The sequence below is a fragment of the Anser anser genome, assembly GCF_964211835.1.
Source record: "Anser anser genome assembly, chromosome: 1".
Classification (NCBI taxonomy): domain Eukaryota; kingdom Metazoa; phylum Chordata; class Aves; order Anseriformes; family Anatidae; genus Anser; species Anser anser.
In genome coordinates this window covers 148,119,307-148,145,056 of record NC_139720.1, presented here as the reverse complement: position 1 = coordinate 148,145,056, position 25,750 = coordinate 148,119,307, and the positions used below count along the sequence as shown (strand labels likewise).

At 42.9% G+C, this 25,750-nt stretch overlaps 2 protein-coding genes across 6 annotated transcripts; one reads left to right on the top strand and one right to left on the bottom strand.

The window, feature by feature from the left end:
- The first annotated feature begins 55 nt into the window (after nt 1-55).
- Nucleotides 56-13,587, top strand: PROZ (protein Z, vitamin K dependent plasma glycoprotein). Of its 2 annotated transcripts, XM_083834788.1 has the most exons (8): nt 56-5,068; nt 6,976-7,139; nt 7,623-7,647; nt 8,710-8,823; nt 10,963-11,094; nt 11,997-12,082; nt 12,162-12,285; nt 12,826-13,587. In XM_083834788.1, exons 1-8 carry the CDS (start codon nt 5,002-5,004, stop codon nt 13,335-13,337), a joined length of 1,224 nt encoding a protein of 407 aa, XP_083690914.1. In that variant the 5' UTR covers nt 56-5,001; the 3' UTR covers nt 13,338-13,587. The 2 variants fall into 2 exon arrangements, with proteins under 2 accessions (XP_083690914.1, XP_083690915.1); XM_083834789.1 differs by lacking the exon at nt 8,710-8,823.
- Nucleotides 13,588-13,901: 314 nt separating this feature from the next.
- PCID2 (PCI domain containing 2) lies at nt 13,902-25,534 on the bottom strand. 4 transcript variants are annotated; one of them, XM_083834755.1, is made up of 14 exons: nt 25,386-25,534; nt 24,442-24,531; nt 23,786-23,859; nt 23,006-23,071; nt 22,435-22,476; nt 21,856-21,910; nt 20,136-20,239; nt 19,311-19,386; nt 19,046-19,187; nt 18,541-18,641; nt 16,489-16,562; nt 16,192-16,317; nt 15,830-15,953; nt 13,902-14,835 (listed from the first exon to the last, which is right to left on the bottom strand). In XM_083834755.1, exons 1-14 carry the CDS (start codon nt 25,419-25,421, stop codon nt 14,746-14,748), a joined length of 1,200 nt encoding a protein of 399 aa, XP_083690881.1. In that variant the 5' UTR covers nt 25,422-25,534; the 3' UTR covers nt 13,902-14,745. The 4 variants fall into 4 exon arrangements, with proteins under 4 accessions (XP_083690881.1, XP_083690882.1, XP_083690880.1 ...); XM_083834756.1 differs by having other exon boundaries at nt 25,246-25,473; XM_083834754.1 differs by having other exon boundaries at nt 25,359-25,436.
- Nucleotides 25,535-25,750: the final 216 nt, after the last annotated feature.

Sequence of the window (25,750 nt, the reverse complement as noted above, 5' to 3'; positions counted from 1 at the left end):
CAAGAGCAGGCCAGCACTTCTAAAGCTGGGGAGAAAAACCAACCAAACAAAAAAAAAAAAACAAACAAAAAAACCTGCTTAATCTTCTTGATTGTGTACAGAGAAAGAGCTGGAAAATGTGCAAACCACCTGTATATCCACACATGAGTCTAAGTAACTGGGCATGTCACTGATACTAATGCCTTGTTAGATGAAGTTAGTCGCTTGACTTCCCATAGGACCCCCACTGAAACCTCCGTTTATAATTCAGCCCTAACCTCTACAGTAAGAGAGGCAAACATGACGTGTGGAGCTGTGGGTCACACGTGGACACGTTCCAGGGATATCAGAGAAGCCACTGCAAAGAGCTTGCACTTGCTGCCACATCCCCTCACTGCTGTCCAACTGTCCTCCTGCCCAGCCCCACATTACCACTTGCCCTGGCTCAGGGCAGCCCTAGTTTATTCATAGCCAATTCAAAAAGGCAGAGAAACCTTCAACAGGTTTCAATCACTGTCTTTAGCTCAACGTGTATTCAGAGGAAATCAGCCACATGAGCTTCTCCCTTCCTCACCTGTCAATTTCTGCTTCTACAACGAAACACCATCCTCATCCTACTCAGATGTTCAGTACCAGATGAGCACAAATTCTGTCTGCAGGGACAAATTTACCCCAGCTGCTTAATTGCACAGAAAATTGCAGTTCCCACCCAAGATACACATTACATTCTCTGTGCTCTGCCTATGTCAACCTTTAAAGTCCTCACGGAGAGGACAGAGTTGTAAGCAGCATTGAAAAGTCTGAATTCCAGATAAGCTCCAAGCACTTTCCTGTTTCCTTCTTGCCCCCTTCAGAGCATGTCAATGTTCTAGCAGTTTGCCTGAAAATTCTCCATCTAAGTTTCTATGTGAGCTGTCCTTAACCATTTTTATCGTGAAGTCCAGATTAGGTCAATGGGGAGATATATAATCAGAGAAAACAGGAGGAAAATCATACAGTCCTCATTCAAACAGCAGGAACTCCAGAGGTTTTTTTTCTGAGTTTTTCATGAGGGTTCAGAACAGCTCATCTTAGGGCAAAATTGGCCTCCCTACTAAACCCCCTTGATCTATCACTGAAGCTGTATCCAGGAGCTTGAGTGATATGGCAGTGTCTGTGCATAAGCTCTGCCGTCTCTGGCTGTTTCATGACCAGTTTTATTGCTTGCAATTTTGGTAGGGAAACAAAATAAAGATGAAAGCAGGGGGAAAAGGTAAAGGAGCACCAAGGTGAAAGTAAACAATGAATTCTTTTTTATAACAAGTATTAACAACACTTACTATTTTAGCAATGTGCATGCTGAAATATTAACACCAAATACTATTTTTAGCAATGTGCGCACAGAAATAGAAAAAGTCAGCACTTGCATTTGCAGAGATGTCAGTAACTCCAAGATGTTTTCTGTTTTCGCTGCCAGGCTGGCAGGAGACTTGCACAGCCTAGTGGTTAGGCTCAAAGAAAGCTCCTGTGGGTGCAGCATCCACTGGAGGGAATCAAACCTCCTGGGGTTTCATTCCTCCCCTGGGATGTCCTGCAATCTGCAACCAAGCCAGAAGGGCAGTGCTCATGCTCCTCCAAAATGACTGCAAGTCTCTTCAGCTTTTATAAATGGTGATGCCCTTCAAATGCAGCAAGAAAAAAAATTTTATTCCCTTTTCTTTTTTTTCTTTTTTTCCTTCTTTTTTTTTTTTTTTTCCCCTGCATATGGTGAACTGGTTGGCTACTATCCAGACATTTAACTGAATTATAACCCATTTTAACCGCACTAAGCATTAACCCTTTGCAGAGTATGTGTCTCCTCTGTTGGCTAGGCAAATGTCACCTGGCATTTTTGTGGCTTTTGTACACACAAGGACAGGTGCTGCTTATAAACAGGTGTACTAGTAAGTGTGCTTCGTATAAGGAGAGTGTACATCAACAAATAAATTAACTTGTGTCACTCATTGCTAGCTCTTGACCAAGGCTATACATGATCACATTTACCTGTTTCAGACCAATTGATGTCTAAGTCTAGGCTGAGGGATGCAGTCTCATTTTGTTGATCCTGATCTGTTGCCTGCAAGTGATCATTTCTTCTTTAATTTCTTGTCCCCCGACCACAAGCTCCCCACCGAGGGCTGCTGGCAGCAAAGAGAAGAGGCAGCAGGGAGGTGGAGGCTGGAGCTGCTCCAGGAGGCTGGAGCACCTCCTGCCGTGGGGCGGGAACACCACGGTCCCCTTCGCCTTGAACTATCTCCAGCACCCACAACACACAACCAACCACAGTGCCTGCGTGCCACTCGTCAGGAGGACTCCCCCAGGTACAAACGTGGCTGTGAGCCCAGCCTTCAGCGTTCATTATTTGCTTAATGCGGGGGTGACATCTTCTGGAAAATAACTGCCGTCCCCTTTCGCTAGCTGAGGTGTGCATTTCCCAAAAGCGTGTGACAGTGACACTCAGCTGGTGGCTAGCCAGGGGCTGTGACATGATGGGGGCATGTCGCCATCACCACCTGGGCAGCCCGTCTGCAAACCTGCTTCTCCTGGCTGGGGCCAGGCTGCTGGGGGAGTACCTCTGAAGGGAACATGTGCTGAGGCAGGACCACATAACCCAGGCACCACACCAGCAGAACCACAGAGTTTGCATCTGGCACCACGTGCAGGCTGCAGTCACCTTTTCATGGGGGACAATCCTCAGCCACATCTGCAGGAAACAGGGTTGGTGGACACACTGATGAAACACATCTCCATGTGCTCACCGTGATATTTAAAGGAACGGAGAAAGAAATTCCAGTAACTCTTTATAAAGAAACGTGTGACGAAAGGACTGCCTTTCTAAACCCCTCTCTTTATGCAATCTTCCGTAATACGAAAGTTTGAAAGTAAGGCCTGTTGCAATAATGTCAATACGGAAAAAAAACAAAGTTGGTGCCGTAACAGGACTGAGTACACCGTGGCCCAAACAGCTGCTCAGTCAAGGCTTGTTTCATCTAAAAGGAAAACACGAACTTGAAAACTAAGGTCCAGGGAGAATACAGCTTCTGAAGCCCTGTGTTGGTGTTGCTAACCTGATTTGAATAAATAGCTCATACCTACAAGAACACATTAGTTGACATAGGGTTGCAACGTGTAAGCAGTTTGTTTAAAAAAATAAATAAATGTTTGCAGATGCACATTTCTGCGCTGGGTTCTGCGAAGCCCTGTGCTGACATCAAGTGGTGACAGCTTTTTCATGTCAGTGTGCTGAGGGGAGCCAGCCTTGCTGTGCTGCTTGTGCACAGGGTGATATTCGTGCTCACGGGAGGACAGGGGCATATCAGAGATACGCTGTGACAAGAGGCAACAGTCCCCTGCTCTTCCTGGCCAAAAATCCCAGCTGGGACAGGTACAGTGGAGCATGGTGGCCTCAGGAGGAGGGGAGCACAGAGCGCATATGTGAATCACAGAATCACAGAAGTGTAGGGGCTGGAAGGGACCTCAAGAGGTCATCGGGTCCAACCCCCCCACCAAAGCAGGTTCCTTAGAGCAGGCTGCCCAGGTAGGCGTCCAGGCGGGCCTTGAATACCTCCAGAGAAGGAGACTCCACAGCCTCCCTGGGCAGCCTGTTCCCGTGCTCCGTCACCCTCACCGTGAAGAAGTTCTTTCGCGTGTTGGTGCGGAACTTCCTGTGCTCCATTTTGTGGCCATTGCCCCTTGTCCTGTCCCCACAGACCTGAAGAAAGTTTGTCTCACAGCCCACCAAAGAGGATGGCAGGGCGTGCTAATTAGTTCTGCAGAAATAGCAGGGAGGGCAAAATAAATATGTGATGTTATGAACTGGCCATGAAAAAAAAAAAAAAATCAAGCTTGGTATTCAAAGGGTTTTAACTCCGAGTGAACTTTGGGAACAGCATCCCTGCAGAGATTGGGCAGGAAATACCTACCTCAGTGCACTTTTATTGTGGAGTTAATTTATTTGAAGAAGGCATTAGGGGCTGTGACGTGGGCTGTAATGTCAGCCCTGGGTTAGCAGGGACCAGCCTTGGTGAGGCAGGAGGTCTGCTTCAGCCCTGCATGCCCAGCTCACTACTCACTGAACCCGATCTTTAAAGCTCTGGTTGCTGTGAAGTTTTATTTGGGGTTTTACCCACAAATTCTCAGATCGATATGGTCTTTATGTTTCTAACTCAAGTTGAAGAACACTTTCCACTTCCTGGCTGTTTCTCTGACTCTGTGGATGGTTTCCTGCCCTTCCCTGGAGCTCCTTGAAATGGGACCCCAAAAACTCCCCACAGAACCGTTGCCACTGAAGATCACAGCCCTTTCACGATAATACATCCACCCATCCTCTTGACCTGTGTCAGGACTGTCTGGGGTCTGCTCCATGATGATACCTCGTTTCACAGGCTCTGTGTTACCACCAGGAGCCGGAAGCTGGGAGGAAAAAAAAAAAAAAAGGCAAACACAAATGCCATATCCTTTAAGATAAATTTCCCACAGGGGAAATATCAGGCTTGTTTAATTCACTGCAATGTCAAAAGCTGATGGGATTTGACTGGTGCAGCTAAGCTCCAAGGACAGAAGGCTTTCTATGCCCTGCCTTGGTAAAAGTTTTGTGAGGACAGCGTGTACAGCAGTCACACTGTAAAACCAATCCCTGCAGTCATCATCACCCAGATTGTGACAGTGCTTTGGTATGGCACGAAGAAATGCTCATATTTTTAATTTCTCCCCATTTGGTGATGGGAAAGGGAAGGCTGGGGGATGAGAGGAATACCCCAAATTTGTAGGTTTCCAAACCTTCTCTGCCTTCAGCCATTGTGTTAAGAGAAGTGGTACTGTTGCACCACCAAACACGTTTTTTTGAGGTTTTTCACATGTTGACTTTGAGGTCAGGCTTTGCCCTCAGAGGTTTTGTTTTCTCTTGAGCAGCTGGACTTTAAACTTTAACATCCCCTGTTTAGCAATTTCCCCAAAGAGCTGCAGGAATGCAGGCAGGGTTACCATTAGCTGCAGAGGGTAACAATGGCAGGTTGCTTTTGGACAATGTTGTTTCTTCTCTCTGTCCTTTTCATTCCCACAGAGGAGACAGGTATGGCCTTCGTTTTGTTGCCCCTTTAATTCTGATTTGTGCTCCTGCTCTTGTAAACACACCAGTAATTTTGTGCCTTGTATCATGTTTACTTTGCAGCACAGGCTGACAGCACTAAAAACTCTGTGTTTCCGTACACTTTCCTCTGTGGGGGATTTTCTGTTTTTGTTTTCATATATTTAAGTAAAAACTATGGTAGGTTACTGAAGCAGTGTAACTTTGTAATGCCATCAATTACATCATGGTGATATTTAGTCATGATTCTGAGTGTCCTGGATATTAAAGAAAAAATTGTTTTATATACCTAGTTGCTGCTGAAATGAAAATAAAAGTCTTATGAAAGAGGCTGAGAAGCACACTTGGTATAGCTTGCAGAAATATATGTTTTCTGTATTCATCCTCTGTGGTTTGTCACAAATAAGGAGGATCTGAGAAAGAGAGAAAAGAGAGAAAAGAGAGAGAAAGAGAGAAAGAGAGAAAGAGAGAGAGAGAGAGAGAGAGAAAGAAAGAAAGAAAGAAAGAAAGAAAGAAAGAAAGAGAAAGAAAGAAAGAAAGAAAGAAAGAAAGAAAGAAAGAAAGAAAGAAAGAAAGAAAGAAAGAAAGAAAGAAAGAGAAAGAAAGAAAGAAAGAAAGAGAAAGAAAGAAAGAAAGAAAGAAAGAAAGAAAGAAAGAAAGAAAGAAAGAAAGAAAGAAAGAAAGAAAGAAAGAAAGAAAGAAAGGAGGAGATGACTGCTTGTGAAGGGCAGAATGATGCCCCTGGCAGCAGCAGAGGTGTGTATGAAGCACAGCAGAGCAGAAACGTGGTGGGGTGCTAGAGAACTTTTCAAAATGCAAAACACAAACGTGATGCTTTGTCTTAGCACCACATGCAAGCCTCCTGCTTATCTGCTATCCTTCAAAAGCATAACTAAGAAACTACACACAGGTTTGGAATAATTTTGTTAGTGCTGTCACTTTTTCCAATTCCAGTATCACAGCTTGTTTCAACCTTTGGGCCCCCAACAACTGTACAATATATTAAGCAAACAAACAAACCAACCCAGTCCCTGTCCCATTGGGTTTACTTTCTGAGTACAGGGGAACTGACAAACGTGTGCTGACACATGCAGCCGTGTCCCAGTTAATGTCAAAGGCAACAGGCGACAGCACCTCACCAGCCTTCCCCCTTGACAGGTGGTTTTTGTGGTGGGCATCACTGCAAAGAGGAGTTTTAAGGTCTGATCTCTGTCATGTCTTTGGATTTTCCTCCTCTTAACTCAAATCAAAAAGATTATGGAGTCTTCCAGGTAAAGGATGGCATATGACAGCTTTTTCTGACCATTGCTGGGGGGGTAACTTTTATTTATAGCCACCCTGAGCCATGTCATGCTTGGCAGCAAAAAATCCCCATGAAGTCAGACTGAAGGGCATCAGTTAGGATCCTTCATCACAAATAAATACAAATCATTTTCATTTCTGCTGAAAGTCCCATGGACTCTTACAAAACAACCTCTGCCTTTATGATAATATTTACCTCTTCCCGTAGCCATGGCACAACCAAGCTGTCTGTGTGTCCAGTGCAGGACAAAAATATGCAGCAGGAAAGGCTTCTGCAGAGAGCTGCAAAAATTCTTTATATTTACAAGGAATTATGCAGAAAAGTTCAGCAGTGAGTCAGACCTGAATCCTTTTTGTTCAATTCGTTTTGTTTTTGTTTTTTACTACTTGGGAGCACTGACAAAGGACCAGGACCCTCTTGTGCTCAGGACTGTAAGAGGGGTGGGAAACAAAAGAAAACCATGTCATGATTCCTCTTCATGATAAAATGTGGCTAAACAGTAAGATTGATTAAAAAAAAAAAAAAAGTGAAAGCGTAAAGGAAACTAGCCTAAGTACTTACGTTAGCATCTTGTCATGCGATGTTTCAGTGTTTATATCAGCTGATGATGCAAATGAAGTTATCAAGAGACACAGGCGTGCCAGCTCCCTCCTTCTGGAGGAGGTCCTCCAAGGCAGCTTGGAAAGAGAATGCCTTGAAGAGAGATGCACACAAGAGGAAGCAAGAGAAGTATTTGAAAACGATGAGATGCTAGTAAGTATTTCAGTTTCCTTTTACTTACCTGAAGCATCACTTTGTGCTGTCACCTCTACCTCCAGAAGCACCGTCTGGGGAAAAAGCAGCAGGGTAAGGGAGCGGAGGAGCCCTGGCCACCAGTGGGGGACGAGCAGGACAGGATGGGGTCACCTCCCAGGTGGCTGCACAACAGGGAGACAATAGTTGGCCAGTTTTTCAAGGAAGCCTTGCTACTGCAGGGCTCAGCTATTTCTCTCTTGCCCATGAAGAGTTTCTTTTCCTTTATAACTTCTTAAGAAGCAAGAAGATGTGCAGGATGCAAACCCTCCCTCACACCTCATGTCATTCAAATCTTGATGGCAGGACAAAATTTGTAATTGTGTGACTGTGTGAATGTTAAACTGAGTGTGTATTCTCTTATGTAAAATCTCTGTTTTGCCAAAATATTTATGGAAGATGATATTATTTGAGAATTGAAATCTGATTTCCCCTTTTTTTCAGAAAATGTTTTGGGATAACTACTACGGTAAGCTGGCCTCTTGATTTCGCTCCTTCATAGTGGTGGCATGTTGTGAACATGATGCTTCAGTCTGATGTTGTTTCTAAGAGTTTTCAGCAGTTTTTAGCAGTTTATTCTACAAGAAACACACAGTCGCTATGTGTCATATCGCTAGCAAAGCAAGAGGAGAAGGACTGATGTGAAAGGATTTAAAAAGTCTTAAATAGGAAAAAGCAGTTAAGACTGCAGAGCACATGCAAGTTCAAAGTGAGTAGATGCTATCCCAAGAAACAGGCTGTTTCTTTCCCTCTTTGTTGGGCTGTAACCTGGGAGCAGAACATTTTGCTTCTTACAGATTCACCCATCCACGAGCACCATTTCCATGGCATGGTGGCCTTGCTGGCCACCTGGGCGTGGGCTGGGATGGCAGCTGTAGCCCAGGACAGTGGTAATAGAGCTACCAGGGCATGCAAGGCAAAAGGGGTGTATTTTCTTTTGTAAGGTGACCATTTCAGTGTGTAAGAGACACACGGGAATGTCTATTTTACTTATACAATTCACCAGCATAGCTCTACCAGCACAACCTGCCAAGTACAAACCTACCGTTCGACCCTGAGTGAGGCAAATAGGTGCTAAAAGCCACTGGGCTGCTCTGGAGGCTGTTCCTTGGCAGCTTCTGAGGCTAGAAATAAACCTGCAAAGCTGATGTGGGTTGATGCTGACATGGTGTGATGTAGCTGGGCACCTCCTGGGCACAGGGCCTGCAGCATGGGCGCAAGGTGACTAGGCCTCACCCCCTCCATCTCTGCTGCATGCCACATCCAAAGAGTTTTCTCTTCTTATTCTGATTTTTTTTTTATTCATTTGCAATCTTAGTTTTAGACAGTAGATAGGGAGGTGGTAAAAACAGCATTAGTATTAATTTTCTATGGAAGCCCTTAAAACACCGAGTGCAGGGGACAGTTCTGTGGATCCAGGCTCTGAATGTTATGAAGACTCGTACTAGACATCTTTGCTCCGTGCTTCATTGCCTCTGTGAGGGTGGGATGGCTTCCACCTAATTCCAGCCTTTGGGCTGTCCCTCCCCAGGTGGCCAGAGATGTTCCTCTAACCCGTGCCAGAATGACGGTGTGTGCGAGGACAGCATTCGCGGCTACACCTGCACCTGCACCGAGGGCTACGAGGGGGAGGACTGCGCCTTTGGTGAGGCACCGCCAGCATGGGGTTAACACACACAGTTTGTACAATGTGATGGTGGTTCCCTGATACTACCCCAACTGAGATGTTTGACCTAAGTTTCCTTGTGTATGCTAAACTATAGTTCATAATCCTACCCCACTGCATGTCTAATTGCTATCATATATGCTTAAGGACATGGTTTAGTGGGTGACATTAGTAGGTAGTAGGGTGATGGCTAGACCAGACGATCTTGGAGGTCTTTTCCAACCCTAATAATTCTATGATTCTATTCTACATTAACTGGCCCTTAAAAGAGAATCACAGAATCATCTAGGTTGGAAGAGACCTCCAAGATCACCGAGTCCAACCTCTGACCTAACACTAACAAGACCTCCACTAAACCACATCACTAAGGGCTATATCTAAACGTCTTTTAAAGACCTCCGGGGATGGTGACTCAACCACTTCCCTGGGCAGCCCGTTCCAATGCCTAACAACCCTTTCAGTAAAGAAGTTCTTCCTAATATCCAACCTAAACCTCCCCTGGCGCAACTTTAGCCCATTCCCCCTCGTCCTGTCACCAGGCACGTGGGAGAACAGACCAACCCCCACCTCTTTACAGCCTCCTTTAAGGTACCTACAGAGAGCGATAAGGTCTCCCCTGAGCCTCCTCTTCTCCAGGCTGAACAATCCCAGCTCCCTCAGCCGCTCCTCGTAAGACTTGTTCTCCAGACCCCTCACCAGCTTCGTTGCCCTTCTCTGGACTCTCTCGAGCACCTCCATGTCCTTCTTGTAGTGAGGGGCCCAAAACTGAACACAGTACTCGAGGTGCGGCCTCACCAGAGCCAAGTACAGGGGCACAATCACTTCCCCAGTCCTGCTGGCCACACTGCTTCTTATACAGGCCAGGATGCTGTTGGCCTTCTTGGCCACCTGAGCACACTGCTGGCTCATATTCAGCTGCCTATCAACCAGTACTCCCAGGTCCTTCTCTGCCAGGCAGCTTTCCAGCCACTCATCTCCCAGCCTGTAGCTCTGCTTGGGGTTGTTGTGCCCCAGGTACAGGACCCGGCACTTGGCCTTGTTGAACTTCATACAGTTGACCTCAGGCCATCGCTCCAGCCTATCCAGATCCTCCTGCAGAGCCTTCCTGCCCTCGAGCAGATCGACACACGCACCTAACTTGGTGTCATCTGCAAACTTACTGAGGGTGCACTCGATCCCCTCATCCAGATCATCAATAAAGATATTGGAGAGGACTGGCCCCAGTACTGAGCCCTGGGGAAAAAAAGCACACCGGGATGGATCTTGCATATTCATATCCGACAGGTTTTGCTTCCTAGCCCCAAGGTTAGTATTTGTGCCCCTCTGCAGGGCCCTCAGGGCACAGCAGGGACATTTTCTGCAGCAGGGTGTGAGTGGAGAGGGGCAGAGTATCCCCCTGGAGAGCCTGACCTGCTCCACATGAGCCATTGAGAGCCACATCACATGCAAATTTTGTTGCCACTTCTCCACCTGTGAAATAGATCCAAGATCAAATGCTCTTCCTGTCGCTTTGTACTGAAGCTGTGTTTGCTCAGCCACAGAAAGCTGACTGGCCATGTTTCAAAGATGATTAATACTCCTTTCCTTTTTTTTTTCCTTATATGTGGCAGCTGTTAGTTTTAATTTTCTTAGCACAAGCATGAGAAACAGAAGCTACACATTTCTTTTTGCTGGAAAGCAGAAAGCTTTAGCCTTTTTCTTAACCATACAATACCTGCCTTCTTAAAAAGTTCAAAAGGTTCCCCTGGTGCTGATCCTTAGGGCTTTGCTTAACTGAGCAGAGAAAACCTATGGCATCCTTTTGTGGGTTCACGTGGAAAGCCTAGTTTGACCCTTGGGTACTAATATTCCCCAAAACTCAGCAGCGCGGACACTCTGGTGCAAGGAGGTACTGGGTGCTATGAGCCTGTGGAAGCTGCAAAGACAGCCCTCTCTGCCCAATTTCTGCCTGATGAGGGTAAAAACCATGTGGTGGGAAATCCTACAGGAAGACAGAGTTCCTACCCACCCCCCCACAAAGTGAGTAAAAGTAAAATGCTTAGCAAAGAGGACTCAGGCTATGCAAGAAAACTCCACCTGAACCGTTCCCAATGCTTTTTCCCTGCTTGTTCTCTCCAGCTAAAAATGAATGTCGGCACCAAGGAAAAGAAGGATGTCACCATTTCTGCTATCCAGGAACCAATTCATACCGATGCTCCTGTGCTGATGGCTACAAGCTCGGGAAGGACAAAAAACAATGCATTGCATTAGGTAGGTGCGAGCACGGAAGTAGGGCCCATGAACAATTCTTGGGTGGGCAGGCAGTGAATCTGATATCCAGATGCAATCAGCCCGCTTGGGGACTCCAGAAATATTAACCTTCCAAACTGGACAAAAAAAGGAGGAACCTAGGGACCGGCAAACAAAGATGCCTGAGCAGTGTTAAAAGAAGGAACATTTGATCTGAACATTTACAGATGGGGTTGCAGAGAGCACTAGCATCATTCGACATACCACTAACTGGTGCAGGTTTTCCACTCCTACTCTCAGTAAAGAGCAACAGAAGACCTGCCCGTTTAGGAATGAGGTTCAGTTAATTCAGATTAGGCACCCAACAGCCTGATAAATAAAAGGCAGCACTTGCTGCCTTGTTAGTTAATTTGGAATGGTAGCCCTCTTTATTTTTCCATCCTCATCGCAGCCAAACAGGAATGGAGCTGTACAGCCACGCTTTTAGTGAAGACTTGATGTCCACGCTAAATGCACATTTCAGGTGGATTTTACATCAAAGCAGCTCTAGTTTGGTACTGAGGACTAGGCACCCACATACCCAACAACTTGGAGGTGTTTAGTGCAGTTCAAATACAGGATACAAAGATGAGGAAGCAACCCGTGCTGATAGTTAGCTGGAGAGGAAGCCTCAGTTCAGAAGTTGCAGACAAAGTGAGAGCTGGTCACCACGAGCCTAACACAATGACCCAGATTGTTTCGTGCTATCACACTACAGAAGTCAAGTTAATTATTCTGATTTTCACCAGCTGAGAAATTGTCCTTTTCCTTGGTATAAAATCCAAACCCTACAGCCAAGAAGGAACACTTAAAATACTTGCAGGTAGTAGTAGTCTTGAAATGTTACAGCATGAGGTTTTTATTTTTTCTAATTCATTTGCTAGATCAATGTGCATGTGGCAGACTTCAAGACAGTGATAATCTGATAAGTGAAACCCTGAAGAAACATGACAAGCACTTTCCTTGGCAGGTATTTCTAGCAATTCATGAAATCTATGACTTATTTTCATATGGACAGTGCTAATTATCATCTTTTTGTATTTTCTTAGGTCTTGCTGCTAAACTCAGAAGGGAAAGGCTTCTGTGGAGGAGTGCTGCTAAAAAGTAATTTTGTCCTGACCACAGCAGAGTGTGCCCTTCTGCACAGCCATTTTGAAATCAGGGTTGGTGCTGGTAGGTGATGAAACCTTTCCTTTTGTTGTACCACCTTTCGGCACTGTTAAGCTACTTTTAAAAACAGCTTACTAAAATTTCTGCTGCACTAAAAGTATTGTTATAGTATATAAATCTGCTGGCATCTCATTTAAGCATCTTAACTAAGCGTCAGGTTAGAACTACAGCTGTCCTATGCCTCTCTAGAAAATGAGCAGAAAGACCAGTACCTCTCAAAGGCCCTCACAAGGGCTGGCTCAGCATCTAGGGATATGCTAAACTAGGCTCATTTGGAGATCACTACCCTCCCTCCCCCCAAAGAGAAACGTTTCATGGCAAAATTTTCTTCTGTTGTTGGGTATTTGTCCTTCCCCTCTGAAATTATGCGTGCTTCTACGCAACTTTGAAAAGCTGTCATTCTTAATTTACCTTTACCACGTTTCAAGAATGTTTCTCTGCTGCGCGTATTTCTCAGCACCACTAGGCAGTTGTTATCAGTTTACATTCTGCTTTCAAGTCTCTGATATCCTTAAGAGCAGCGAACATGTCATTGCTTCACAGGGCACAACAGAACACGTGGAACTGAGAGGATAATGCAAGTTCACGAGAAACACATACACATCCGGTACGATGACGACACTGGCGAGAACAACATTGCGCTCCTACAGCTCCACGAGCCCGTTGAGTGCAACAACCACCAGCTTCCCGTATGCATCCCTGAAAGAGACTTTGCAGAACATATTTTGATTCCCAAATTGGCTGGCACAGTCAGCGGCTGGAGAAGAGAAGGCGATGAAGTTCAAGGTGACGAGTTGCAGGTTTCCTACCTCCCTACGGAGGACTGCGAACAAATACTCAACGTAAGCCTCACGAACAGGCAGTTTTGTGGACACGTCCAGGCGGTCACAGACAAACGACTGACTGGAGGAAGCTTTATGGCCACTGAGTATAAGGGCACTTGGTTTCTGACTGGTATCCTGGGACCCTGGCCACTAGAAGACGCCGACAGAAAAACTTTTCTGTTTACCAACACTGCGAGATATATGATATGGCTTAAACACAAAATGAAGTAAGACAAACACAACCAACCCTCCAGCACCAAACCCCTACCAATCCCCGCAAGGAAACATTTGGAGGCAGCCAGTAGACACATTTGACTCTATCACCATTTGCAGCAACGGAAGTTGCAATGATGATACCTATTTAACTCCAATTCACACGGAAAAGTCCATTTGTCTTTCCTTCCTCTGTTGACACGCAACACACTGAAAGTCCCGACACAGTAAATGTAGGTGCTTTACTAATAAATTGACTGAACTCTAAGTTTCCTAGAACTGTTCGTTCTAAAACTCAAAAAGTATTGATGCTTTTCTGGGCTTTTAAATGTTACTAGAAGGAAATGAGTCTTTTTAATTCTTATTCCCTTGAAATGTGGATCAGTAAACCAATATTCTTATTTCAACCTCTATACAAGTAAAACTTATGAAGACCAAGAACACTCCAAGCCTTTAAATGTTGATAAAGGACTTGACTCTCTCGTAACACCAGAAAGTTCTTCTCCATCATACATGGCAGCTGTGTTTTTAATTATAAATCATAATTCAGTAACTGGGTAAAATAAAAACTAGACTCTCAAAGAGGGGGAAAAATGTTTAATAAAGAAAATAAAAAAATCCCATCACAACACACAAAGGTATGTTGTACTCTTCCTCCTCCCCACCCCCAAAAAATAATAAAAAAACAAAAACACACACAATGAACACTTAAAACAATGGACCCAGTGGCAGTCTTTTCCCCAGAAACAGAATAAAACAGTGTATGGGTAAATTACTTAGATATGCTTTTGTTCATCGTAACAAAATTTAATCAAAAGACTAAAGGAATTAAAAAACAAAAACATATCTGAGCAACTACAGACCAAAAAAAACCCACAAATTTACTTGAACTTGTAAATATCACTGAAACTGCAAAGCTTTTGGCGTCAAGCACAACTTCTCTAGTTTTTAGAGAAGGCTTGAAGAGCGTATTTGAGGCCAGCAAGATTATCAAAGAGCTTTAGAAAGTGGAAAACATAAAAGAAAACATTATTTCCACCCTGAAAACTGGATTACTGTATGTACCAAAGGATGATACTTTTCTTTTCCGAAAGATAAGTGCAGAAATAGTAACACACAGTACTTCGTAAAAGCTTTTAAATACTTTGGAAGGAGTTTGGAATGCTTTGCTTTTATTTCTTCATGAGATAGTTCGAACGATCTAGAAAGCCTGCAGAAACTATCACTGAAAAGTGAGTATTTCATTCCAATGCACTTTGTTACACTGGCAGCCTTGGTCATTCTGGGAAAGGAGCCACAAACAGTTCCTGGTATTCCAGTCCTGGACACGACCCAGGTCATTTACAATGTTCCCTGGCTGATTAGGAGCAGCTCCACTGGGCAAGCCGTGTATCTGAAAAGTACTTGCATGGCTAAGATGCAATGCTCAACATACCGTTGACAGCGGAGGAAACGGGTTCTGCTTACTGACAACAAGTTTTTGATGCTGGTGAGATATATAGCCTTTAATATGACCCTGGCAGGAGAAAGAAATACACTGTTAGTACGGGAGGCTGGTAACACAACGCCTATACCTCACCTGCCATCAGGCTAAATCAAACAAAGCTACGTGCACGTACTCAATCACCACTGCATTACTGTACTTAGTGTTCGGAAGGATCCGATTTATGTAAGTGGGTCACCTCACGCAGCAAGCAGAAAGTTGGAACCATAACCATGTTTGCATACTAACGCTGCCGTTGGACCGCCTGTTGCCAGGGCCCCCTCCTGGTTTGCTTACATTTCCCTGCAGAGCTCTGGAGAAGTGTTTCCAAATTTACTCTTGCTCACTTTAAAATTAGGATTTTAATTAATCACTATTCCAAATTTAAAAACGAAATTCCATATTTCTTCCTTTTTAGACACGTAGGGTTATAGCACTGAGAGAAATCTTCCAGTCACCTAATCCCACCCTTTGTTACTCTGAGAGGACACCAAATAATCTGCTTCAGAAACAGATGAAGTTCGCTTTCTTGCTGACACTGTAATGCTGCTCCAAAACTTCTAACAGACTACAAATCTATAGATTGCAAGCCTATATCTATTCATGAGTTGTTAAGACCCATTTAGACAAATGTGAAACAAAGACATGCGGCTTTCATTTTTCTGATGTTAGAAAATCAAAAATCTCCTACTTCAAATGCAGAAGAACAAATCCCTTCCTGGTCCCAGTTATAATTTTTCCATTTGGAAATGAATATTCATGCTTTATAGAAAAGTCAGTACTGGATTTGTAATGCAGAATTCAACTGCAATTTTAAATGGTTTCTGCAAAACCAGTGGTTCCAGAATTAGAGGAATTCCCCTGGGCAAATGAAAACATTTGCCATTTGGGCACAAATGAATCAGCTTTTACACACAAGAAAAGCTAGGATTACTGATATATTTTTGTAACAAACTTGTACTCTCTGCCTAACAATTTTTACTGTCTGGAATCTGGAAGGACAAAACAATACGTGAGTAGCACATACCATGTAAATAAGGTTAGCTAAAATGCACTGGACTTCATCAATGTCAACATCATCTACTTGCATGAATTTCAGGGCAAACAGAAAGGCATCTAGCGATAGTTGATGTGTTTTGAGTAGTAAATATCTGAAAGAAAAAACAGAAAATCTGTTATTGGGAAACAATCACTTAAAAATTGTTTTTTTTTTTTTTTTTTTTTTTTTTTTTTTAGTAAAATGGCCTTTCTACTACAGATTCACTTTACCAGGAATTCTGCCCTCCTAGAGGGAGCTAAGGAACACACACATCTCTATCTCAGCCTGAGGTAAAACCATATTATGTCTGCTTTTGCAAAAACGTGATTTTTTTTTTTTGTTATGCTTACACTTTCTTAAAGAGATTTCTGTATGTGATGATTTTCAGCTTCTCAAGGATAAGAAAGATTCCACATCGAATGAAGAAGGTCTCATGCTTTGTCAGAGCATCATTCAGCAGAAGAAGATTGCCTTCACTAGAAGGATGGAAGAAATGAATACGTGAGAAGGTCTCGCCCTATCAAGAAAAGAAACTGCATGAATTGGTAAGAATATCCTTCTCCTGCTTTCCTTAGCCATCCCAAATAAATACCTTTTGGTTAACAGTTTTTGAACTAACGCACAATGCAATAAAGTAACCGCCGTACCTCACAGCCTTTGTTACTTCAGCAAACTGCATAAGGTCGTACTTTTTTAAGAGCTGAACGGTTGGCATATGGCCCTGAAAAATAAATGTTTTCCAGGATAAAGTCAAGTGCATTTTCAACATAAACTATAAAAATATTTGTTAGAGAAACGAAAAAGTGTTTAACTACATTTTTTTCCCTGCAGAACAAGAGTTAAATGGAAGTATTTGTAAGACAACCCCCCTGCGCTGCCAAACTTCCTGCAACTGAACTCACAATACCTCTTTAGCACAGTTTAGGGAGTCTCTTAATATTTTTAAGTGTTGCAGAACAGGTATCAAACTCGTAAAATCAAGATCCTGTGACATGAGACTTAGGCAGATCCAAATTTTACATTACAGTTGTATGATCTGATCTTCAAACAAAGTAACTGTGGGAATCCCATGCATTACTAATAATACAAGCAGTGCTTCAGCGCTGTCAAGTGCCACCTCAGTCTGTACCAGACTTTTTCTTCACCACGCCTCCATGTGGACATTCAAATGTCAGAGAGAGAGAGAGAAAAGACAGTTTAAATTTAAAGAAACGAAATTCTCATTGTTACATCAGGTAAGACTGAACCAGGTGGACTATCAAAAAGAAACTTTGTTTTTTTTTTTTTACCACCCCCCCCTTGCACAGTGGAGATCAAATTGCACACTGACTTGGTCAGCCTTTAAATTTAGTTACTGTCCTGCTCTGTTGTTGGTAACTCCTTTGCTGGTTGGAGGATTAACTGACAGCAGAACCCTGCTGCATGTTTACTGAGAGCTGCTAGGAATAAAAATAAAATTAAAAAAACACCACCGCCCAAGCTATTTTAGTAGAGTTTTAAGGTTAGTGTTAATGTTTGGAATGTGATTTTAAAAAGCAACTGTAAAAACAATGACCTTTAGATTCTTTAGTGCCTCTTGTACACTAGAGCTGCTACAGAAAAGCTACAGTTATCTCAGGCCCTACAGGACCCACCAGTTTAGGGAAGGCTGTTGGCTTTATCGACCTTACCATTGACTGATCTGAAAATAACCACTAAGACAGACAACAAACAAGAGCAGAAGCCGATTCTGATAGCCACTATGCTTCTCCCTTACACACGGTTAACTTCCTCCATCAAAAGACAGCTGCAAAGGAAATGAATTGACGCTGCAAGGGATGGAAAAAGGAGCACAAAGGGGAAAAAGGGAGAATGGTCACGAGCAGGCTGGGACAAGGGTGGAAGGTGGGAACTCTCTGAAGTGGATAACAAAAAAAAAAAAACCAACATTCTCCACGAGGAACTCTGGTAATAGGGCCAGGAATAGAAAACTCTGTAAAATCTCGTTCTTGTCCCCTCAGTTACTCTGAACTAAGTGTTTGCATAATCCCACTAACTCAGGGGATGCACAAATACCAGTGCAGCACATGGGGAAGGACATGAACAAGAAGCAGAGAGGCACTTAATTCTTTTAACAAAAAGATGAAGTGATCAGGTAACCAGTCCTCACTGATTTCTTCAAAACGCAAATGCTCTGTGGTTCTTGACATGCCTCAAACGGGTAAACACACAAGGTGCAATTAGAGAAACCAGACAGCAGTCCTTTCTTTCCTGTGGCAAACGCACCACAACAGTCCTCAACCATCGATTTGCACATCCTCCTTCCCTTCCCCAGGTGAAAGGACCACAGATTTGCAGCTGTGAATCCAAACATTCCCTGGTCCGTCTGTGCACGGTTATCACCACACAGACACTCTGCTAAGTGACATAAATTACTTTAAGTTAATTTTGAGCTCTCTTATTTTTATTACAGAAGTAACCTCAGGTTCCACCTTTCAGATAGGTGGGAGGAAGTTGGGGAAGCAGCCTTTTTCTCCTTTCCTACTTTGCTGTAAATAAAAATTCTACATTTTCTGTCCTCAGCTCTCTAATAAAGTTTGCATACACTGGTGTTTATAGGGAGGAAAAAAAAACAAAACACAGAAGAGCCAAACTGAGGGTTTTTTTTGTTTTTTTTTTTGCCTCCCAAAAAGTCATTTGGGAAAGTAACATTTACTCACCAACAACATCTTTACTGGCAGCAGGTAGATCAAGATCATTCTTTTGTTTTTCTGGCTTGAGCGGTGACAGTGCTCAAAGGCAAAGGACAGGTACTCCTCAGCTGCAGACACAAATAAAAGCAGTGCTAGTTACAAGAGTCAACAACAAAAATTGATTAAATCAGTAACCCAAATTCTCTGCTCAATGCCCATTTCTAGCTTGAGGCTATAATTGAAATTATATTTAAAAAAATCACACAAAAGACAAGGTATTACAAGAAAAATAAGTCTTCTCTCAGAAAGGAAAATACAATTTATCAGTATCCAGATGTCAGGTGTAACAGCTACAAGCAATATTGGAATTTTCAGCTCAATTCACTGATATTATTAGTACCAGCACGACTTTTCTGTCATCAGCGCGAACATAACTGCACCTTCTGCACACATTTTGAGCCACACACGCATCATAAGCCAGAGTTCACACCAAGCTGCAACAGCTTAAATCGGTCTTACCACCACACAGTACCTTGCTTAAAGTCACTGTCAAACATGGCTTTGCGTCCCACATAGTATCTGTATGTAACTCGCTGTGCCATACTGTATTCGTCCTTCAGATTTGAGCTGTCAATTGCTCTAATCAAGGGTTTACATAGGTGGAGCTTGTTGATCTGGTAAAAAAAATAAAATTGTGTTTTACTCAGAGAGGGTAGATATGCAACATCATGTAAAAAAGGGTGAATTTGACTCAGACTACAAAATACAAAACACAGCTTTTAAGACTTGAACCCTACCTTAAAATAAATTTTGAACAGCTGATTCACGAGAAACAACATGCCCCACTTTTTGGAATCTTCAATGCCTGCTCGACTGTCATAAGAATAGAAAAAAAACAAGCTGCTAGTACTGAACATTGTAAGGAAATAATAACTTTTTTTTAATGATTAATTCCATCTTTAGATATTTTATGGATTTTTTTTTTTTTAAGGATAAAAATGAGCATCTGAAAATAAAAGCCAAAGCCAAATTCTTTGTCTTAAACCATACCAATACTATTAAAACAGAATGTGCTCCGATCTTAACTTCTGAACAACTCTGCTGCACTTCTTCTAACGTAATGAGATGTCATGCAGAATATTCATCTGCAGCAGAATCCTCCCTCCAGCCTGCAGGTAACACGTACACTAGGATAGCAGTTGCTTGTAATATTCAAGGTGAAAGATGGGTGATGGGTTTAAAAAAAAAAAAAAAGCATTTTCTCCACCTGGAAAGTGCTAAATTGCTAAGACTGGAAACCAAAGTCACCTCTTCCCAGTCTGATCACATTGAAGCAAACTTCAAGAGAGCACAAAAGGGTTAATCACCTTCCCTGAGAGAGGAGGACATAGCCAGTCCCTCCCAATAACATCTGCCAGGAAGCTTAAACCTGACAGAGGCCTCTCCAGCTGTAGTTAATAGTCAAGAGAGAACAGACTAGAAATGAGAGGAAACAAGCCTCAGAAGTGTTCATTCTTACCCAAATATATAAGTAACTTAGTAAGTAGAGAAAACTTATGTAAAAGTTCATTAAGCTCTTAACAATTTAGCAGTCCGAGTTCTGCGGAGCATCTTTCACTTACGTGTCACTGGCACAGACTCGGAAACAGCTCATCAGCAGTTCTGCTGCTTTTTCCAACATGTCACCAACTTTGCTTTTCCCTTTCTTCATTAGCTGTTGATCTGCCTAACATCACACAGCAAGAAACAACGCGTAACTCTACATCCTGGTTCACCGGACTGTAAACAGGTTGGTTCCTTAATATAGTATTTTATAAGGCATTATAACAATAGATGTTATCTCTTACTAACCCCTAAATCTTGATAGTAGTCAAGCTGACAGAACAGATGTACCCAAAAAACCCACAACCCACACTTGGAGAGGTTCCTAAACATCCCGTACCAAACTCAATGCAGAGCAGGCCAGCCAGAACTTTGAAAATAGCACTGTCCACTTTTACCTTCAGCACCAAGAAGCTTAATGCGGCTCTCAGAAGGATCATCTTACAGCTGAATTGGAGCATCCACGCTCCAACTCAAACTTTAAAGTCCAAAGATCAAGCAAAAAGAAATATCTTTTAAACAAGAGCAAAAAAAAAACATTTCCCCAGTTATGGAATCTTAGTTTTAAAAATTATAATCAAGCTTCTCTTTACAACCACAAGGACTAGATTTTATTTCTAACCTACACTCAACATTTTCTAGTAGTAATACACACTGCTGCAACCTGAGATTTTCAAGAGAAAGGAACACATATGCTACAGAGTCATAAGAAAAGTTGGCAACGCTGTTCACGTAAAGCCGGAAAGAACCATACACTAATGAACATGGAATTAAAACAACAAAGAAGACTGAGAAAAAACAGTGAGTGGATTGTTGCTATGTGCTTTCTGGCAAGTTTTACTCTAACACTTGCATTCTCGTTAGCTGAAATATAAGGACAAGAAATGCAAATACATCCTCTGCTGCACAAGTCTTCCTTGTACCCACATATTTTGAATAAGGTTAAAAGATAACATTCAAAACTGACCCCACTTTCTCTCTCTCTCTCACATACACACATGCAACAGAGTCTTCTCTGTGCAAATATGCAAAACGTGCTGCTTTGGGTTTCCTGGGCACAAAGAAGTCCTGAGTGGACAACCACTAACAATATTGGATATTGAGAAACCCTAATCTAGCTTGGGCCAACTTCATCTCTTCAGGTCAAGTGGCTAGCAGCAAGGTCATGACCCTGTCGCTTACCTCGGGCCAAGCATTACTCATTAGATCCCTATGCAAGCTACTTCAATTTACTAAGAAAAATTATGGTTTTTGTTGTTGTCAAGTTGTATGGAGTCAGCAAGGGCTCCGATGAGCATCAAAAGCAACACACACAGGTGGAAGAGGGAAACAAGGGACAAGTTTCCTTCACAAGATGTGGTGAGTGCTTAGACTAGCTTTGTTGCCTTGTGCATCTCCACCCTTAGAAAGACACAAACCACAAGGATAACACACCGAAACCATGAGTTACACCATCGTGCTATTCTATAAAGACAGTGCTTGATCACTTTGTATGCTCTAAGCTGTGAGTTGCGTGCAGGTGCCCAGAACCTCTCCAGTTAAAGCTGCAAATGAGAGCCAGGCAGACTCAGCCACCTAGTTTTATAATAGGATGGGACAAATTTAGTGTGTTAACAAAATCTTAAACAACAAATTAGACACTAATGAGCAAAATTAGGCTATGTAATCAAGGAAAAATATTTCCACCGTAGAAACTCGTAACAGATAAAAATAATGAGGTTGTTAATCCGTTCTACTTACATTATTAGCAAAAATTCGAAGATCAAGGGCTACAGCATACATAATAGGCAAGGCCCTGGAAAAGTAAGGCACAGAGTGCTTAGTAAATGCAAATCATGCAGTAAAAGACATTAGAAACAGTGGTATTTTTTCTTGCTAGTTGGTCATAAATCTAGAAGAATATACACAAATCTTTAAGTAAAGAAGAACGCATGTTTTCAAAAAGGTAAAGTCTTCAAGAGCTCAGCATTTCAGAGTCCTACACTAATGGAAGAATTAATTTCAAACATGGTGAAATAAAAGGCTTCTAATGGCTTTAAAAAAAATCTCACTTTGAACAAATTCTTCACGTTTGCTTATTGATATTCTAAATACTTAAGCTTAGACGTTCAGTTCTCACACTTTTGGACCTAAAAACTCAGGCAGCAAAACCAATTAGGCTGCATCTCAGTATTGCTGGAGGTAAATAAAAACCGTAGGCATAATTTTAGCTTGATTACTATATTATACTATATTATAGTGTATAATATATACTATATTGTATTATACTAGTAAAAAATGAGAGTCCAGTTTTGAAGCAAGTCTCTACAATACACTTACCAGTTTTCTTCCTTATGTGCCTGAAATGCTCGCAGGAAAGATGTGTTGCATTTAGGAGAATTTAAAACGAAACGAACTGAAGCACGGATTTAAAGAACAGAGGAGTTGTCACACCATATACTACATGCTGTATGAAAGGGCAGAAGCAAACAAAGCAGCAAAGGAGATAAGAAAACGGTGCAAAGACACAGTAGGGAGGAATGTGAGCACAGCCACATGCTCTTGGTGCTGCAGTAGCAATGAAAAACATTGGTCACTTAGAGATAACAGCAGCTTTCTTTATCGGTATCTTCCCTCCAGCCAGGTACAAACTGGGACGTGTATTAATGATTTGAGGTTCTCCTATTCTCTGTGAGAAAATAACTTTCTATTTTACAGGCAAGAGGCACATTCCTTCGTAGTCCCAGAGAAAGCTGAATGGAGAAGAGCCTACCTGGATTTCATTGCTTAAGAATTTAAATACGTGAAGCGTATTTGGAAGCAAAATACATTCTAAAAGGGATAAGGATAACTTACTCTACAAGAAAACAGCTAATCTGAAAAAAATATGCAAGACTTATGAAAAGGATATTGAACGATAACTGTTTGGCACTTGTATGCTTCTATAAAGTCATGGTTTCCAACAGCGTAAGTACATCTGCCAAAGAAAAGGAGCGTTAGCACATCCAAAGATACATACATAAGACAATTGTTGTTGTTATTGCACCTTTTAGCAGGTACAGGCTTTACAGTTCAATTAAAGGAGATACAGTGAGAGGATTAAAAACGTTCCTAAGAAAACAACTAAGTATTTTAATGCAGCACTGAGTTTGATAACTGCAGAAAACTGATCCAAGAACAGGGATTTGTTTCTGCAGTACGTACAGAACCAACTGTACATGCTAATTCTTATTGAAATGTCACCAAGACTACCATAATTAAATATTTCCAGGACTTCTGAAAGTGAACTAAAGACAGTGTTAATACAACATAGAATTTCTTTTTATTAAAAACCTCACAAAACTACTTAAGCCTTCAATCTGACTTACGAGTACTTTGATGACCCAAATTACCTTTTTTAAACGTTTATTTCCCTTACTTACTTCACTCTAAATTTTCATGTAGCTAGTAAAAGCAGAGCAAAGAAAACAAGAAGCACCAATGCCAAAGCTGTGCCAATGACCATATACAGGTGACTGTCAGGTACATAAAGAAAACTTAATGTGGAAAAGAAATGGAAGGCCTTTATTTCCTGCAGTCCTAAATATCAAGCCTTCAGATGTAAGCCCTTAAAAAAATAAGTAAACTTTATGCTTCCCCATCCCTGCTGGCTACCTCACAACCAACTTGCCTGTTCCTGGTCCATCTTTACCTTAAGTGGGCTGCAAACATTTCATCATATGGTGGTTCCAACACTTGTTGACACTTCTCCTCTGGAGATGGAAGCTAAGGACAGAATAAATCAACGAATCACGAAAGGAACATCCGTACGATGTTCTGTTTCTGGTGCAATGGATATTTCATCGTGGTAGTCTTATAATTAAGGTTCTGATAGATTGCAAAGACACGTATGTGTATTAATAATCCAACACAGTGTAACGAATTGCTACAGTGTGCATTCTGTCTGCACAACCAGATTAGAGCCAGTCTTATATAGAAGCACCTGCAACGCACGTGGCACAAGCACTGGACCCTTACTACCCACTGTTTTGCTCTTTTTATTTACTTCCATGGTGCCACATTACTGACTTCACTAACTAATGCAGATCTGGCCACAGCTGACCTCCAGGACTCTATCCAGACAGCAATTCCAAGTAGAACACACAAAGCCACCCAGGATAAAAATGAAAATACGTCCTTGTAAAAAGAAAGGGGAACTGGTCTACAAGGGGATCCTGCTCCGGACTATGAAACAGATTTCTGAGGCTTATCCCCAGTGGGCAGGAACGCATAAGAACAGCTAAGGAAACTGAAAGCTGAACAAAAGAAACATCAAAAACAGATTCTTCCAGTGTAATAGGTTCTTACCTGAAGCCTTGGGTTTGCGACATGAGGGTGTTTAAACGATACCAGTTCTGCACAAAACTGTCCATCTCTGCTGTCAATGGCTTCTTGTACCTACCCAAGGAAAGCACAACACACACTGAAATCCAACTGCAGCCATACAACATATTTACATGTGACTACGTAAGCCACCTGCTCATAAACTGTGTTCATCCACCTCAATGCCTTTCCAAATACAAGTTTTCAAGGTTTAAAACCGAATAAAACAATGTACTTTCAATCCACCTGATTTTCAAAAAGGGATCAGGAGAGAGAACGGTGTGAATGCCATTCTGTTTTTTCCTCCTTTGTAAGATACAATCAAACCAGAGAACCTCAACACAACTTAGATGGATTCAGTACCATAAAGGAGTAGCTGTGAACCACGTTTACAGAAGCTTTTTTAAATGCCAGTTGGACTTATGGGCATCAAACATGTATGTGAAGGCGTGAGCTATCTCCGAGGACTACTCCTTGTGATGCTGCAGATGGAATTTTTATATAAAGAACCAGGACTTGCAAATGGAATTTTAATGTAAATCACCAGGACCTGCACATAGATTTAATACAGACTTAGTGTTTAGTATGAAAAACCGGCAAAACCCCAAATTAAGTTTCTTTTGCTAGAAAAAATAAACAAAAATCGCTGAAAGAGCTTAAGTAGCTGATTTTATAACTCCCCTCTTTTGCTGCTTTCGTCGCTACTTTGTTCTACGCTATTTTCCATTTGGCATACGTGACAAAGATCGCTTTTCCTGTCAAGGTTTACAGACGGAGTAAATAACGCACCGGGAAGGGACCTCTCAAGAGGCACCACCCAGACGACCACCGCCGAAGCCGTTCCCAGCCATGACGGACATCGCCGCGAGCCCCGCGGAGAGCCAATTTGTGACGAGAGGTACCGTTAGCGGAGGCGCCGCCGGACCCACCTGCTGCAGGTACTGGTTGATGGTGATGTGCGCCATGCCGCCGCCCGCCAGGAGCCCTCCTCACCGCCCGCCCGCCCTCATGGCGCCGCCCAGCACAGCACTTCCGGCAACCGCCACGTCACTTCCGGCGCGGGCTAGCCGCCCACCGGAGCGAGAGCCCCCACGTGACGCCGCGTCTCACCCCACCCCGCCCCGCCCCGCCCCGCCCCGCCCCAACCCGCCGGGTCACGTGCTCCTGCTGCGCCTATTTCCCGCCCCCGGCAGCGCGCGGGGGGCGTGGCCTCGCGCCGGCAGCCAAGGGGGAAGCGCGGTGGGCGGGGCCGGGCGCGCGCCGGCCACAGACCACGTGCGGCGGGGCGTGCGGC